The following is a 14,510-nucleotide window of genomic DNA, read 5'->3' as shown; positions in this document are numbered from 1 at the left end:
GGTGACTCAAGCGTCACGCGCCCGTTCGGATACTGCTCTACCCATCGGCTACATTTTACATTTACCGACAACACTATGCAAGTGTCTAATCATGCTCTAGCCTTCTCCTCTGCCATAGCCACAACTTCAACCTCTTTGTCTTCCTAGTCAACTGACTCATGGTCTTTCTTATTAAAGACAGGTTCGATAGACTTGGTGAGTCATTCAAACTCTAGATTGACCTCCGCCAAAGTGATCAAAGAGGAGTAAATGTCCAAAATTTGTCAAGTCTTAAGATAGAGGTTGTAATCAAAATAGCCAAGATGTAATAACCCCAATAGGTTACAACTTCTTCAAACACCAAAAATCTTTATACTTCAGTTGTTTGACATTTCGTCAAACACTTTGCAAGCAAGCTTTGATACCACAGTAATGACCCCAACAGGTTATAACTTCTTCAAACACCAAAAATCTTTATACTTCAGTTGTTTGACATTTCGTCAAACACTTTGCAAGCAAGCTCTAATACCACTGTAATAACCCTCCTCAAATCTGCTCTCAAAGATGCTGATTGAAAGCTCAAAGAATTTTGTCAAACAATTCACATGCAAGAGACATATGACTGATATAGTATTTCAGCTTGCTTTAAATGACTTTTTTCCAATTTGCATAAATGAGAATCTAGTGATAGAAGATTACAATGAACTACACAATGACCTAACATGAGTGTGCTCCTAATTTTGACAATATTCAGTGCATATATTATGATCTAAGCATGAGAAAAGAACACCTACAGCCAACTGGCATTTTTGCAAACAGTTGGTATGCAAACTATCTAGCTGATAAATAATGAGATTGAACTGCTTAAATGACACCAGCAACTATTATCTTTTTGATTGCAATCAAATTTCTAATACAATGCTCATGAAATATGGCCAAGACTTTGGCATTTACATGGATTACCAAAATGACAATGCTGGTATAATGCACACTTACAGCTGAAACTTATAATACCCTAAAAAAAACAATACTAACAAGGGAACCTGGTTGTAGATGGCTGTAATAATTTTCCTTCAATGCTGCCCCTTCTGCTTTACTTTTTTGAACTTCTTTTTTCGGCCCGCTTTTTCGGTTCCGCTTTTTTCGCTTGCTTTTTCGATTCCGCTTTTTCCGCCTGCTTTTTCAGTTCCGCTTTTTTCGCTTGCTTTTTCGATTCCACTTTTTCCGCCTGCCATTTCGGTTCCGCTTTTTCGGATTGCTTTTTTTGTTTCTGATTTTTTGGATTGCTACCCTGTTGAATCTCAAGACCATATCTTTCAATGGCGTCAAGATTTTCAGCTTGAAGGGATTTCGTCCTTCAAACTATTGAGACATAACTTCCAGAAAATTCTCCAATTTCTTTGATATTTCCAACCATGCTTAAAAGAAGCTCTTCCATTTCTTTTATAGTGTTCTCACAAGAGCTCCATCTTTCGTTTTCTCAATGTGGGATAAAACATAACTCCCTTTATGTAGCTTATGTCTCCAATGTGTTATAAAATAAAAGGGACTCTTTTAATTTAAATATTTCCCACAAACTATAGTCTATGTATTAATAAAATTAAATATTTAAATTTAACTTTATAAAATAGCTTTATCAATGCATAACAAATCTTATCAATGATAAACAAGTCTTCTTGTCGATTTTAAACAATTACCATCGACATACCGCTGCCCCTGGATGTCCGACCATGTCCAAGATGACTTACTATAAATAGTAAGTATGCCCAAAGTTGCCTCAAAACCCCTCAGAAAGACTTGCAACTGAAACTATTTAGGCCAAATGGCCTCTAAGCCCCTTTAATGTCCTGGTTAGCCTACGGGACCGTGGGGAAATAGGCTAACGACAACATCATGCTATGAATGCTAAAAAGGGGACATTACAGTCCGCCCTTCCCAAAATTGCTTGTCCCCAAGCAATGGCCGAACAACAACCCAATCAATCCACCTGGATCCCAAATGTAGTCATGAACTATATTGTTGTCAGTCAACATAGGCTCCTGCAACAACTTGTGAAAATTAACCAAGAGGAATCCATAAACGAATCGTGAATCACGGTGCAACTGAACTCCAAATCCACTACTGCCATAGTCAGGAACCCACGAGGCACAAACTGTCAAAATATTAGACCCCAAGTAGAGTAGATCACCCAAACTGTCAACATAATAAACACCATCCACACAACACACCGTGTTATGTGGAATGCACACTCCAACTCTACTACAATAGTGACCACTCCCACATGAAATTGCACCAAATACAGAGAATCCACACACTGTACATCTGCTACAGTTAACACAACTCTGCAGATTACCGACCACTGTCTCTATAACCATAACAACCATGCACTGCTGATGGTGAATAGTCATTACAGGGTAGATAGCAAAAATGAGAGCCCAGTCCAAACCTGTCTACCATCAACTCCTCAACACATGGATCAAAAGCAAACCGATGAACATATCCTTTAGTACAATGTCGGTAAAAAGAACCAATCTCAATCAAAGACTCATCCTGCAGACGTGATATGACCAACTGTGACTGATCATCAGCTAAGTCAGAGGATTATATAGCCAAGAGTGCAAAATCAACAACAACATCACTAGTCTCTGTACCCTCCAAGTCAAACATATCACAATGCTCAGCTGCAACGCCCAACTTAGTTGAACCTGCCTCCAGTGGAAATGGACCAAATATAGCAATAGTAGTGTCGTGGACAGATATATCCTCATCTCCACTACCTCTATCAACCTCAATCATGGACATCCACAGATCACCAGACACCACGATCTGTGATTGTACAGAATCCGGTAAAGACTGAAGTCGCTCTAACTCCATGGTCACCTTAGCCAAATGAAATTGTGACTTCTCGAAAGCCAACTGTGTACTCTCAAGAATCTCAAAAGTCACCTCGAGCTGCTGAGTAAGCTCACTCACCTCATCTTCCTTGGCCAATAATGCATCGTATGCTGTACTCCCCCACTCCATAAGATAATCTCTGTTGGCTACCAACTGCATATAATTTTGTCTCAGAATCCGGATAGCCTCCCATAAAGAGTGGATCTCTGTCAAGGAAAGATAATTGCCTCCCTGCTCATCACTAGTAGGAGAACCCCATCCATAAACTGCTAACAACTGACGAGTAGCATCGAAATGCTCACAAATGATAGCAATGTCTCGCTCACTAACTCTCAGCTAACACATGATTGTGTTGGCTGGTCAAACTCCTATACTCTACCCCTGGTACACTGTCAAAAGGAGTAACCTCATAATAGCTATCGTCTGTAATACTGCCATCCAAATTCTGCAGTCCAACTATTGATCTTGTATCATCAAACGGAGTGATTGAAGCATCAACATAAACCTTCGTATCAAAGGAAACTGTTGAGGAGACTAAGTCCTCAAAACTGTCCACAACATCCCCCTGGGTGTCATCTGTAATAATCAGATCCTGGGACTCTTCTGTAAACTTTGTCATATCTGAGAGATCATCAACCCATTCCAACAAGAATGGTCGACTGGATATATGAACAATGCCCAACACAGGTGTGTAAAAACTAAATCTAGCATCAAACAAGTTGCTGAAATTGATGAGAACTACACCTGGCAAACTACTAATCAAGTCTATGATGGTGCAATAGATACTACTACCAAGGAATGATAGATATCTCTGGTCAAAACGATCCCAAGTACTAAGATAAGGATCCCAACATCTAATCCATGAACGGAAACCAGCTGGCAATTCAAGTAAACTTCTCGCCTGAGTAATGTGAACAATACCAACTGACTTCACGCACTTGTCTACAATCTTTGAATCCGGAGTGTGAATGCTAGACATACTCATATCATCATCATGTGACTCCACTGTAAAAGAAAACTAAGTCCCTGCTATACGCGCTAACTCCCGAACTGAAATCACCTCAAGACAAAGCTCGTCCACGTGTCTCTCAGAATCCTGGAGAGCCAACCGAGTACACACCAAGGAATTTCAAGTATCCTCCAGCTCATGAAAAAGCCAGTCAACCTCCTTCTCCTTCTTCACTGCATCTTCCTTGATCTGTTGTAAGTCGTCATAAGAAGAACCTGTTGTGACTCCTTTCTGTCTCTCCTCTATCTCATGTGAAGAAGCATCCAACTGTGCTTGATACTCATTTTCTGTAAAGTCCTGAATGCTCACTTTCTGATCAACTGTACTATCCTCAAACATGATAGTATCCTCAACTGCTGTAACTTCATCTAGCCCAACTGTACTGGAATCACTATCTGTGTCAATGGCACAATCCGGTGTGCCTGTGATATCACCTTCTGGCTCAACCTACACAACGTCTGTAACCCCTTCTACTTGTGAAGATGATGCAAATAAACCATTACCTGAAGATGTGCTAATGTCTCCCTGTATTGGATCAGCATGTCTGTTAAACTCCTCATACAAATTTCTACCTGTCATAGGGAAGGTACGATCCTTAGGCCTATCAAAACGTTCAATCAGTCTCTCCTTAAACTCCACATAGGAGGTAATGTGTGCATGACCCATAGTGACCATACCATGATGCCACCACTTGTGTGCTAACCCATCCAGGTGAATTGTTGCATACTTAATAGCTTCTTCCTCGGGTATAGGGTTCATTTGAAAATATGTGACAAGCTTTTGAACCCAAGCTCTTGCTGTAGACTTTCTCGAACCATCATAATATGGTAACTGAAGTTTCCGTACTTTCTTCTATAGCTCATAGCTCTGGTTCTTGTCATGTCCACGTGGCATATGCTTCATCCGCACATCTGTATACTCCCTAAAGGTAATTGCAGCTATAAAATCTGGACCTCCGGCTTCCTAATCTCTCCTCAGCTGGTCCTGTATATCAGTGATCTGGGGCTCTGGTACGGGCTGCTGGGGAGCTCTAGGAGGAAATGTTGGAACCATGGGCCTTAAACTCACTGTCCTAGTTTGCTGGGGTGCATGACCGAAATTGTTCTCAACTTGTTCGCCTCCATTATGTGCCCCATCCTGATTATTACCATTCCGATTATTACCATTCTGATTATTTCCTCCAACCACATTAGCATTCAACCCCATTTGACGAGCCATCATCTGCATCATAAGCTCAAATCTCTGACTCTGTTCCTGTGCTCTTTGCTCTGCTGATCGCTGTCCCTGTGCTAAGGTGTCTAATAATTGTAAGAATCTTTCTTTTCCCTGATCTGGACCGGCATTCATTTTGTCAAACATTTTTCTCTCTCTGGCTAATCCAAATTCCCTATAAGACCTCCACAGGATGGCAGGACTTATAACTCTGATACCACTGTAATAACCCCAATAGGTTACAACTTTTTCAAACACCAAAAATCTTTATACTTCAATTGTTTGACATTTTGTCAAACACTTTGCAAGCAAGCTCTGATACCACAGTAATGACCCCAACAGGTTATAACTTCTTCAAACACCAAAAATCTTTATACTTCAGTTGTTTGACATTTCGTCAAACACTTTGCAAGCAAGCTCTGATACCACTGTAATAACCCTCCTCAAATCTGCTCTCAAAGATGCTGATTGAAGGCTCAAAGAATTTTGTCAAACAATTCACATGCAAGAGACATATGACTGATATAGTATTTCAGCTTGCTTTAAATGACTTTTTTTCAATTTGCATCAATGAGAATCTAGTGATAGAAGATTACAATGAACTACACAATGACCTAACATGAGTGTACTCCTAATTTTGACAATATTCAGTGCATATATTATGATTTAAGCATGAGAAAAGAACACCTACAGCCAACTGGCATTTTTGCAAACAGTTAGTATGCAAACTATCTAGCTGATAAATAATGAGATTGAATTGCTTAAATGACACCAGCAACTATTATCTTTTTGATTGCAATCAAATTTCTAATACAATGCTCATGAAATATGGCCAAGACTTTGGCATTTACATGGATTACCAAAATGACAATGCTGGTATAATGCACACTTACAGCTGAAACTTATAATACCCTAAAAAAAACAATACTAACAAGGGAACCTGGTTGTAGATGGCTGTAATAATTTTCCTTCAATGCTGCCCCTTCTGCTTTACTTTTTCGAACTGCTTTTTCGGCCTGCTTTTTCGGTTCCACTTTTTTCGCTTGCTTTTTCGATTCTGCTTTTTCCGCCTACTTTTTCAGTTCCGCTTTTTCCGCTTGCTTTTTCGATTCCGCTTTTTCCGCTTGCTTTTTCGGTTCCACTTTTTCGAACTGCATTTTTGTTTCTGCTTTTTCGGATTGCTACCCTGTTGAATCTCAAGACCATATCTTTCAATGGCATCAAGATTTAAAGCTGGAAAGGATTTTGTCCTTCAAACTATTGAGACATAACCTCCAGAAAATTTTCCAATTTTTTTGATATTTCCAACCATGCTTAAAAGAAGCTCTTCCATTTCTTTTATAGTGTTCTCACAAGAGCTCCATCTTTCGTTTTCTCAATGTGGGATAAAACTTAACTCCCTTTATGTAACTTATGTCTCCAATGTGTTATAAAATAAAAGGGACTCTTTTAATTTAAATATTTCCCACAAACTATAGTCTATGTATTAATAAAGTTAAATATTTAAATTTAACTTTATAAAATAGCTTTATCAATGCATAACAAATCTTATCAATGATAAACAAGTCTTCTTGTCAATTTTAAACAATTACCATCAACATACCACTGCCCCTGGATGTCCGACCATGTCCAAAATGACTTACTATAAATAGTAAGTATGCCCAAAGTTGCCTCAAAACCCCTCAGAAAGACCTGCAACTGAAACTATCTAGGCCAAATGGCCTCTAAGCCCCTTTAATGTCCTGGTTAGCCTACGGGACCGTGGGGAAATAGGCTAACAACAACATCATGCTATGAATGCTAAAAAGGGGACATTACACAAGATCATTCAACCTCTCCACAAACAATCTATCATGCATCTTCGAGTAGATGTTCTCAAACATGGACTCTTGATGCTCTCAATGCAAGCCTATGGCCTCTCTAATGTGATTTGTGAACTCCTTGATGCTACTCTTCCTTGCTGGTTGCAAACCCATGGCCTCTTTTTCTTCTTCCTCTCTCTTGCTTTCCTCTTATCTTCTCATAGCAAGCAAATAGAATGCCTTTTAGGGAAATATAGAAAACATATGTAAAAAAAGAAGGCAAACAATGTTTATTTTTTCATTTTTTTCCAAGTAAAATTACTTGTTTCCACTACACGTCATGACCATCAAACTTGGTTAGTCATGGCATGACTTGCTGACTTGGCTAGTCATGCGAGTCGTGGTCCATGTCTTGCTGAGTCATGGCAACAAGTCATGAAAACCCGCCTAGCACTACAAAGCCCATTGACCCTTACAACTCGGACAACTTGCCGCAAGTATTGGAACATTGGTGGCCGCAGAGAATTTATTACCAAAAGACAGCAGTTAGACAATGACCATTAAGGGAGGGTATTAGAATATTGTAATGTTTCTTGTAATGGTAATCTCAGTTCGTCTTTAGTTTATTAGGTAGTTTCTAATTACATATTTAGTTAGCGATCATTTCTTTTAGAAACATCATCTAGGTAAATGTATATAAGGAAGTTTTGTTCCTCTGTTTAGTGCAACATCAATTAACCATAACACTAGAAGCACCTGCCACTATGAATTTGTAAACAACTTACAAAGCCACAAAGAAAAATAATGAATAAAACAAAACTAGAGAGGTCATTTCATTTTTTTTTTAAGTGCAAAGATTTTTTTTTAAATGAACAAAATCAGCAAAAACCTAGCTTGTTTGTTGAAATCTTCTTCTTCAATTTCTTTGAGGAGTTCTCCACACTTGCAACCACGTAGGAATAACTCACAAACAAGCTTAAAGCATGCAACAATCACCTTTCATCACTACTTGAGCATGGCAACCAAACAAAAAGTTTATCAATGGAGGCAAGAAATTTTCTTTTTCATTCACAAATACACAAATGACATGTGTTTTACCCTGTTTTGCCTTTGTAGTGGTCTATTTTATGGTTGGAGGGTAATTAGACAAAAAAAACTTTAAAAAAGTCATAGGTACGTGTTTTTATGCCAAAGTCGGCCCAGGTCCTGCCCCAGTGTTTGAAATTTGCTATAAATTCTTCCAAATTCAGCCCAGGTCCATCTGACAGCCTTTTGGTTGAATTTATACCTCTGCAGCAGACTTTGGAGCAAATGGATTCTGGCACAGACATTTGGCTAGACTGGACTGAACTCTGCAGCCTCCAGAAATGAATCTGGTAACATAGGATTATAGAGTAAAAATTCTGGACTAAGGTGAAATCCAAGAATATTCATAATATTGACATGAAATTTATACCAAAGATGCCCAATGGTGGAGAACTCCAGCAAGAAAGAGCTTCCACAATATATTTCCCTGAATGGATCACTAATTCTAAGGAAAACTAAATAGAAAATATCAATATGCTTTGAAAGGAGAAAGAGAAATTTGTAGCTCACTCAATCATTGTTGGATATTTCTATTTATTTTCTAAATATGATTTATTGGAGATTCAACAGTCTGAACTCTAGAATGCACTAAAAGGATACTCAAGACATGCAAAAAAATGTCATTTAAAAAACAATTGCTAATTGTTAGATGAAATAATGATAGCCATTTACACACACGCTAATATTTATGTTTCTTATATTGTACTTTATTTCTATACTATCTGCAATAGGTTCTTATCAAGGGCAAACTTTTCCCAATTCCAAAACTGTTTTGTTTGGACTTCTCTTCCTGTTCATCTTGTCCACATTTACAATCACACTTTTTACCCAGTACATAATAATCTGATCTCTAGGTTGCCTCAGCTAGATACAGAGAGTTTCAAACTTCTTTTTTTTGTTTTAAAACTTGCAAATGGCGATTTGAAGTTCTGAAATTTATTAGATTGCTGCAGGTACACCTAAAACATCAACAAAAGAAATATATTATGACGATCAAGTTGATAGTATATCTCCATCCGTGTCTCCTACAGTATTAGACAATGCTTCCAAAGTTGGAGATGAGAAACAGAGTTTTGAGGTTTCTTACGAGTCCACTGGACGGTTGGGTGCATCATCAACAATTCACTCACCAGCTAAGAAGCGCAACAAATGGAAGGCAAATGAAACTTTGAAGCTTATTGAAATACGAGGGAATATGGGTGCTCTATTTGAAACAGAGAAGGAAAAGGCCCTTTGGAATGAGGTCTCAAAAGTTTTGTTGGAACATGGAATTGAACGTCCTCCAGATCAGTGCAAATCTCTCTGGCTATCTCTAGTGAAGCAATATGAGGTTAGACATCAAATCCTATGACCCTCCACTCTCTTACTTTCCACCTGTGGTTATGTTTAGAGAGATAACTGCAAAATTGAACCCTTGGGAGCAATTTATGAGCATCATAGATGTTTAGAATGATTTGACAAATTCATTATTTATGCTCAGGTTTACAGTTTTTATAGCATTTTCCATTAGGAAGTAAAATAATATTTGTAATAGTTTGTATCCGTCTTGTCAAACCAATTCTCCTCTTAGAGGATCAGCCATTCCTAGATACTTGATTCATGCTATTCATCCTATTTCATGGTATTGTTGACATCCAATTAAATGGGGAACTAAAGCGTCGTTTAAATTTTAAATGTACAGAACATTCTTCAAGGTGAGCAGAGCAATAAAAAATGGCAATTCTTCAGTGACATGGATAAGCTCTTATCAAATCAATCATGAACAGCTGAAAGCGGAAGTTTTCCGATGGGATCTTTGCTTCAAGATCACTGCATGCTCATTGTAATAGAGGATTAGATGCATTTTGTGCTGAATGTACACAAGAATTGATTACTTGTGTTGGACCTAAATTAACAAATGCCCTGCACCTGGCTGTATAAAAGATATGTTTGATGTCTCTTCCATTTTTTGAATGTTTGATCTCTCTGTGTAGTTTATATCATCTACAATTCACAAAAATAATCCATTAAAGCCTTTTACTTTCCATGTATTTGTAATGGGAAGTGTCCACAAATTATGCTTTTATTAAAAAATGGTGCCACAAGAAAGCAAGAAATTAGCAGATTATTTCTGATTGGATAGCGACTTCCAAAGAAAATGGTTGCTGTCATGGACTTGGTGTAAGGCCCACACTAGTACCCTATTCTAGACCCTGATGAAATAACAATGTGAGTTATGATTTTAGGAGACTAATGTAGATTTTGATACTCTCTCCAGTAACATTAGGTCGATAAGATAAGACCACATGGACATGAGATTTAAAATGTTTAAGACAAGAACCTGACCATGAGACACTATGGACGATTTACTAGGCAGTTAAGAAGGATAAAATAACATTTTGCCTACTAAGAACAACTATGAGTATAGGTTATGATGATAATCAAATACATGGATATGTTTGAAACTTGGTTCTAAATTATAATGTTATAAGGGGATATTGCTAGAAACGTCACTATGTTTGACCTTTATGTTTAACTTAATCAAAGTTACTAGTTAACCAGTCTGCACATATCCATTTTATATTGTTTTTATGATTTACTAAAGATAACTCAGAGTTTCATTATTATCTGAGGAAGTGTTGTGATGATACTCTAATTGAAAATGATTTATGTTAAAAAAGACTATTGTAGTTACAAATGTTTGATATTTCGATGTTTTAAATACTTTATGAGAATGTAATGTTTTGAATACACACTCAAATGAAAATTAAATGGAATATGATATTGCAATGTTTTATTGATAGTACTTAGAACAGACATGATTAGATGATAATTGTATACGTTAATGAGAAGTATGAGATAGTGGATTTATGTTCTACATGTTGCATGTACTCTATACTATTTTATTGCGTTACTGATGTTTAAGTTGAGTGTGCAGGAAAGTGTAACCATGGAGATTAATGGGGAAACAAGGTTCAACCTTATGTGAACATGGTTAAGCCAAGGTGAATCTTTGGAAGATTCTAAACCTCGTTGTATTGTGTTTATTTCGTACTGTGACTGTGTATGAGTGTTGTAATCAGAGAGCATGGTTGATTAGTGACATGTCATCATAATGTGTGAAGTGTTTATATGTGCATGTGTGTGTCATTTGACACTTGTATTGTCTATTTGTAAATGACATGTCCAATAGGATTCTTTGGCGTGAAGTCACTTAACCTAAGCCTAATCCTCATTGCGATATCAATTAAACCACCTTGGAGAGTGTTAGGAAGAATCACCTTTTTGACAGAATGCAAGTTACAAGTGATAGGAATTTTAGAGAGCCTAAGTGATTCTTAAGTGTTAATTTTGTGAAAACAAGTCACCCACATGGTAATAGTATGGGTTGGGGGGTTAAATATTATAATAAGTGAGTCTAGGGGACCTAGGGGACCCTCCAAAAGAGTCATTTTCAAGCCAATTCGAAAATCATATTGTGACCTAACTTCTTTCCTCATAACACCACTTGGTTAAGTCCTCATTGGTGGAAAAACAAAAAAATAAAAGAGGTAGATGAGGATGAAAGTGAAGGTCTTTATAGGGAAGTTGTGCCAATCTTGGGGATTCATTCACCCACTCTCTAATTTTAGAGACAACCAGGGATGGGGAAGGAGAAGCTTGAAAGCCAAGTAGGAAGAGGTCTTTACTCCATTGCCATAGCTTGTAATCAGGTTAGTGCTTCATGCCATGCTTCTTCATTGGAAATTGTAAGAATGCCTTTGGTAGGATTGTTCTTGGAATTCTTGTGTTGTGATAATGTGATGTACTCTTGAAAATTTCTTGTTTTATTTCTACTTGGTTTTGTTTTCTTCTTTGTTCTTGAGCGTAGTTATGGGTGTGGGACTTGCACTCACCCTTGTGGGAAGGGAAGAGGAGTCCAGGGTGAATGGGCAGCAGTTGGATTGCATAGTTGAGGACCCTGGAGTATGGGCTCCATTGTATGCCATTGTCATATTCATATTTTGCCTTGGGAAAAAAAAAAGAAAAGGAGAAATGGTGAGGAAGGAAGTAACTGAAGTATGGGTTTGTAGGAAGCTAAAGTTGTTGGTTGTGTGTGGTGGAGGATGTTGTGTAGGTAGTGTGTGTGGTGGAAGATGTTTATGAAGCCCCGAAAGGGCATGATATTATGAAGCCCCGAAAGGGCCTTGTATTTTGTTGATTTAGCCCCGAAAGGGCATGATTTTTATGGCAGATATGATATGAAATGGTAAACCTCCTTGTGTTTCCACCTTCACCCAATGTTTATGATTCCATTTGTGAATCATTGTGCAAGCCTTGGTTGGGAATTGTAAATGTGTTGTTAAACTGTGATTTTCATGTTGGATTCTTGTTATTATGATGATGTTTGAATGTATCCCCATTGAGCCTTGTTTCCCCTAGCGCGGGGGTGGTCTCTTTGAGGCCTAGGTTGGGAGGTGAGCCTCCATGGTTCCCTAGTTGTTCCTCTTTTGTGCAGGTATTCTTTTGGAGAGTATTGGTAACCTGATGTTATGGAGTCCATTTCTTGCTTATGAGCAGATGCATTATTATTGTGTTAAGGAGAGAGAAATCCTCCTTGGTTATGTGAAAGAAATTGTATTGTAGAGTGTGGTGTTGTTTCTATTTCATATGTTCTGAAGAAGAGAAGTCGATGTATCAGTATTATATATGATCTTTCTATTGTGCTCAAGTTGATAGAATTCATGTTGGATATTGTATTGAAAGAAATTCGCAAGGATCATATTTGAGAGGGTATGCTGCTTAGATGTTGTTCCATTTATATTGAATAGGAATATGCAGGAAGGAGAATTTGAGTATCTTGAGATTACAATAGGAATGAAACTGGACTTTGCCGCCTTGATATCTTATTTTTCTATTGCATGAGGAATAATTAAAAGTTTGATGTTTAGTATTGGAATTGATAAAGAGGTAAGGTATGCAATTGATAGTAAGAATGGTAGAAAGTTTTAAGGCTTGGTATTGAATAATATGGAAGTTAATGAAAACATTGGTTGTATGAAAGATTAGCTCAACACTTCCTGAGTTCTATTGTTTTTAATTTGACTTCTCTACATATGTTGTTTTAAATGGCATCTCTTGACTAAAAGATCTAATGAGTTTATTAATTGAAATGGTAAGAACAAGTTTAATAATTCATAATATATCATTATAATAATTCATGAAGGATAACCTCTATTAAGAGAGAAGAAAGTTAGAATAATACACATAAGTGTAAAGAACCTAAAAAACTAACTAGCTAAAGGTGCCCATTTAACTTTCTGGAATTTATATGGGAAGGTGACTAAATTCCCTCCTTCTATTACAGAGCAATATTTTATTGGCTAGAGTCTACATAGGACTCTAGAGAAATGAGACTTTCCTAGCTAGCAATAATATTCAATTAAACAATAAACAAATCTTGCTTATAAAGTACAATAGATATGAAAAGTTGCAAGTTGAAATAACAAATGCACATTATTCAAACCTGGACGCTAGCTTTTTGGAGCAAGGGAAAAAGTACTTGAAAAAAACTTTATTTGTGCAGACCATGTCATGATTACCCTTACCTCCTTGGGCAGCGCCTTCTTTTATGCATTTAAGGAAGGAAAGACTTTAGGAAACCTTGGGGAGCGCACATTCTTCACCATTTGCTCCCCACCTACGACTATCCCCACCTAGGCGCCCATGTGGCAAGGAGGGAAGTTAATTAACTTTATTGTGTTAAGTTTTTAAGGGCAAAATCTGCATTAGACAAGATTGACTTAAAACACATGCGTTTGAAAAAGAAGATGGGTTTTTATTGCATGAAGTTGAGTGATATGACAGCCTTAGCATACTCATGATGTAAGCCTAGACCCTTAGCTTAGGAAAGATAGGCATAATCAAGTGGTATTTAGAAGTGGGTTTGAATTTTAATTTAGTATTTGTTTGAAATTTAGACATGACATGTAAATTAATAAAGTTATGTTTTAATGGAAATTAATTTTTAAATGGGTTATAGATACTTAATCATCTAAATGATTATATTAACATGTTATTTAATTTAATAAAATAGATAAAAGAGATTAAAAGTATGTGGGGATGTAATGGGTAACTAGGGATATGTCTTATATTTCTCTTATTATGTAAGTAGATATATATATAAATTTAGATTATTTAGGTATATACTATTTAAAATTATATTATACCATTTTGATCTATCTTATATTAATTAGTGGTTATTTAGGTCGAGCGTAGTATAGTCAAGATGACCAAGATGGGCACTTAATTTTAAATATGAATTAACAATGTTTTGATGTCAACATAAAGAGATACGAGATTGAACACTAATTTGATCAAGATAATAATTGCACAATAACTCCAAGCTCTGTGGTTGATAATTGAAAATAATAATGTAACCTGTTCGTGAAAAGATGCAAACTAAGAAAGTATAGGCACCGGTAAGGTATAACTATAATAGTAGTAAACTCTTAATAGAACATATAATAATAATGGTAACCTAAATACCAATGGAGACACATGGAGTA

The 14,510-nt window shown here is 37.0% G+C and overlaps 1 protein-coding gene across 4 annotated transcripts in view; it reads left to right on the top strand.

Annotated features, from left to right (window-relative positions):
* LOC149543802 (ribonuclease J-like) overlaps positions 1–10,007 on the top strand; it is a 306,576-nt gene extending 296,569 nt beyond the window's left edge. For 3 of the 4 annotated variants that reach the window (XM_089798486.1, XM_089798485.1, XM_089798487.1), the window contains 2 exons: positions 8,937–9,313; positions 9,665–10,007. In XM_089798486.1, the coding sequence (XP_089654612.1) occupies positions 8,937–9,313; positions 9,665–9,745 (458 nt within the window). In that variant the 3' untranslated portion in view covers positions 9,746–10,007. Of the gene's footprint in view, positions 1–8,926; positions 9,314–9,664 lie in introns of all 4 variants that reach the window. The other variant, XR_016355684.1, reaches the window with a different exon arrangement.
* The last annotated feature ends 4,503 nt before the right edge of the window (positions 10,008–14,510 follow it).

This window comes from Cupressus sempervirens, chromosome 8, assembly GCF_028749045.1.
Source record: "Cupressus sempervirens isolate cs-2001-9-10 chromosome 8, ASM2874904v1, whole genome shotgun sequence".
Classification (NCBI taxonomy): Eukaryota; Viridiplantae; Streptophyta; class Pinopsida; order Cupressales; family Cupressaceae; genus Cupressus; species Cupressus sempervirens.
Note: the sequence above shows the minus strand (reverse complement) of the source record. Positions and strands in the feature narration are given on the sequence as shown.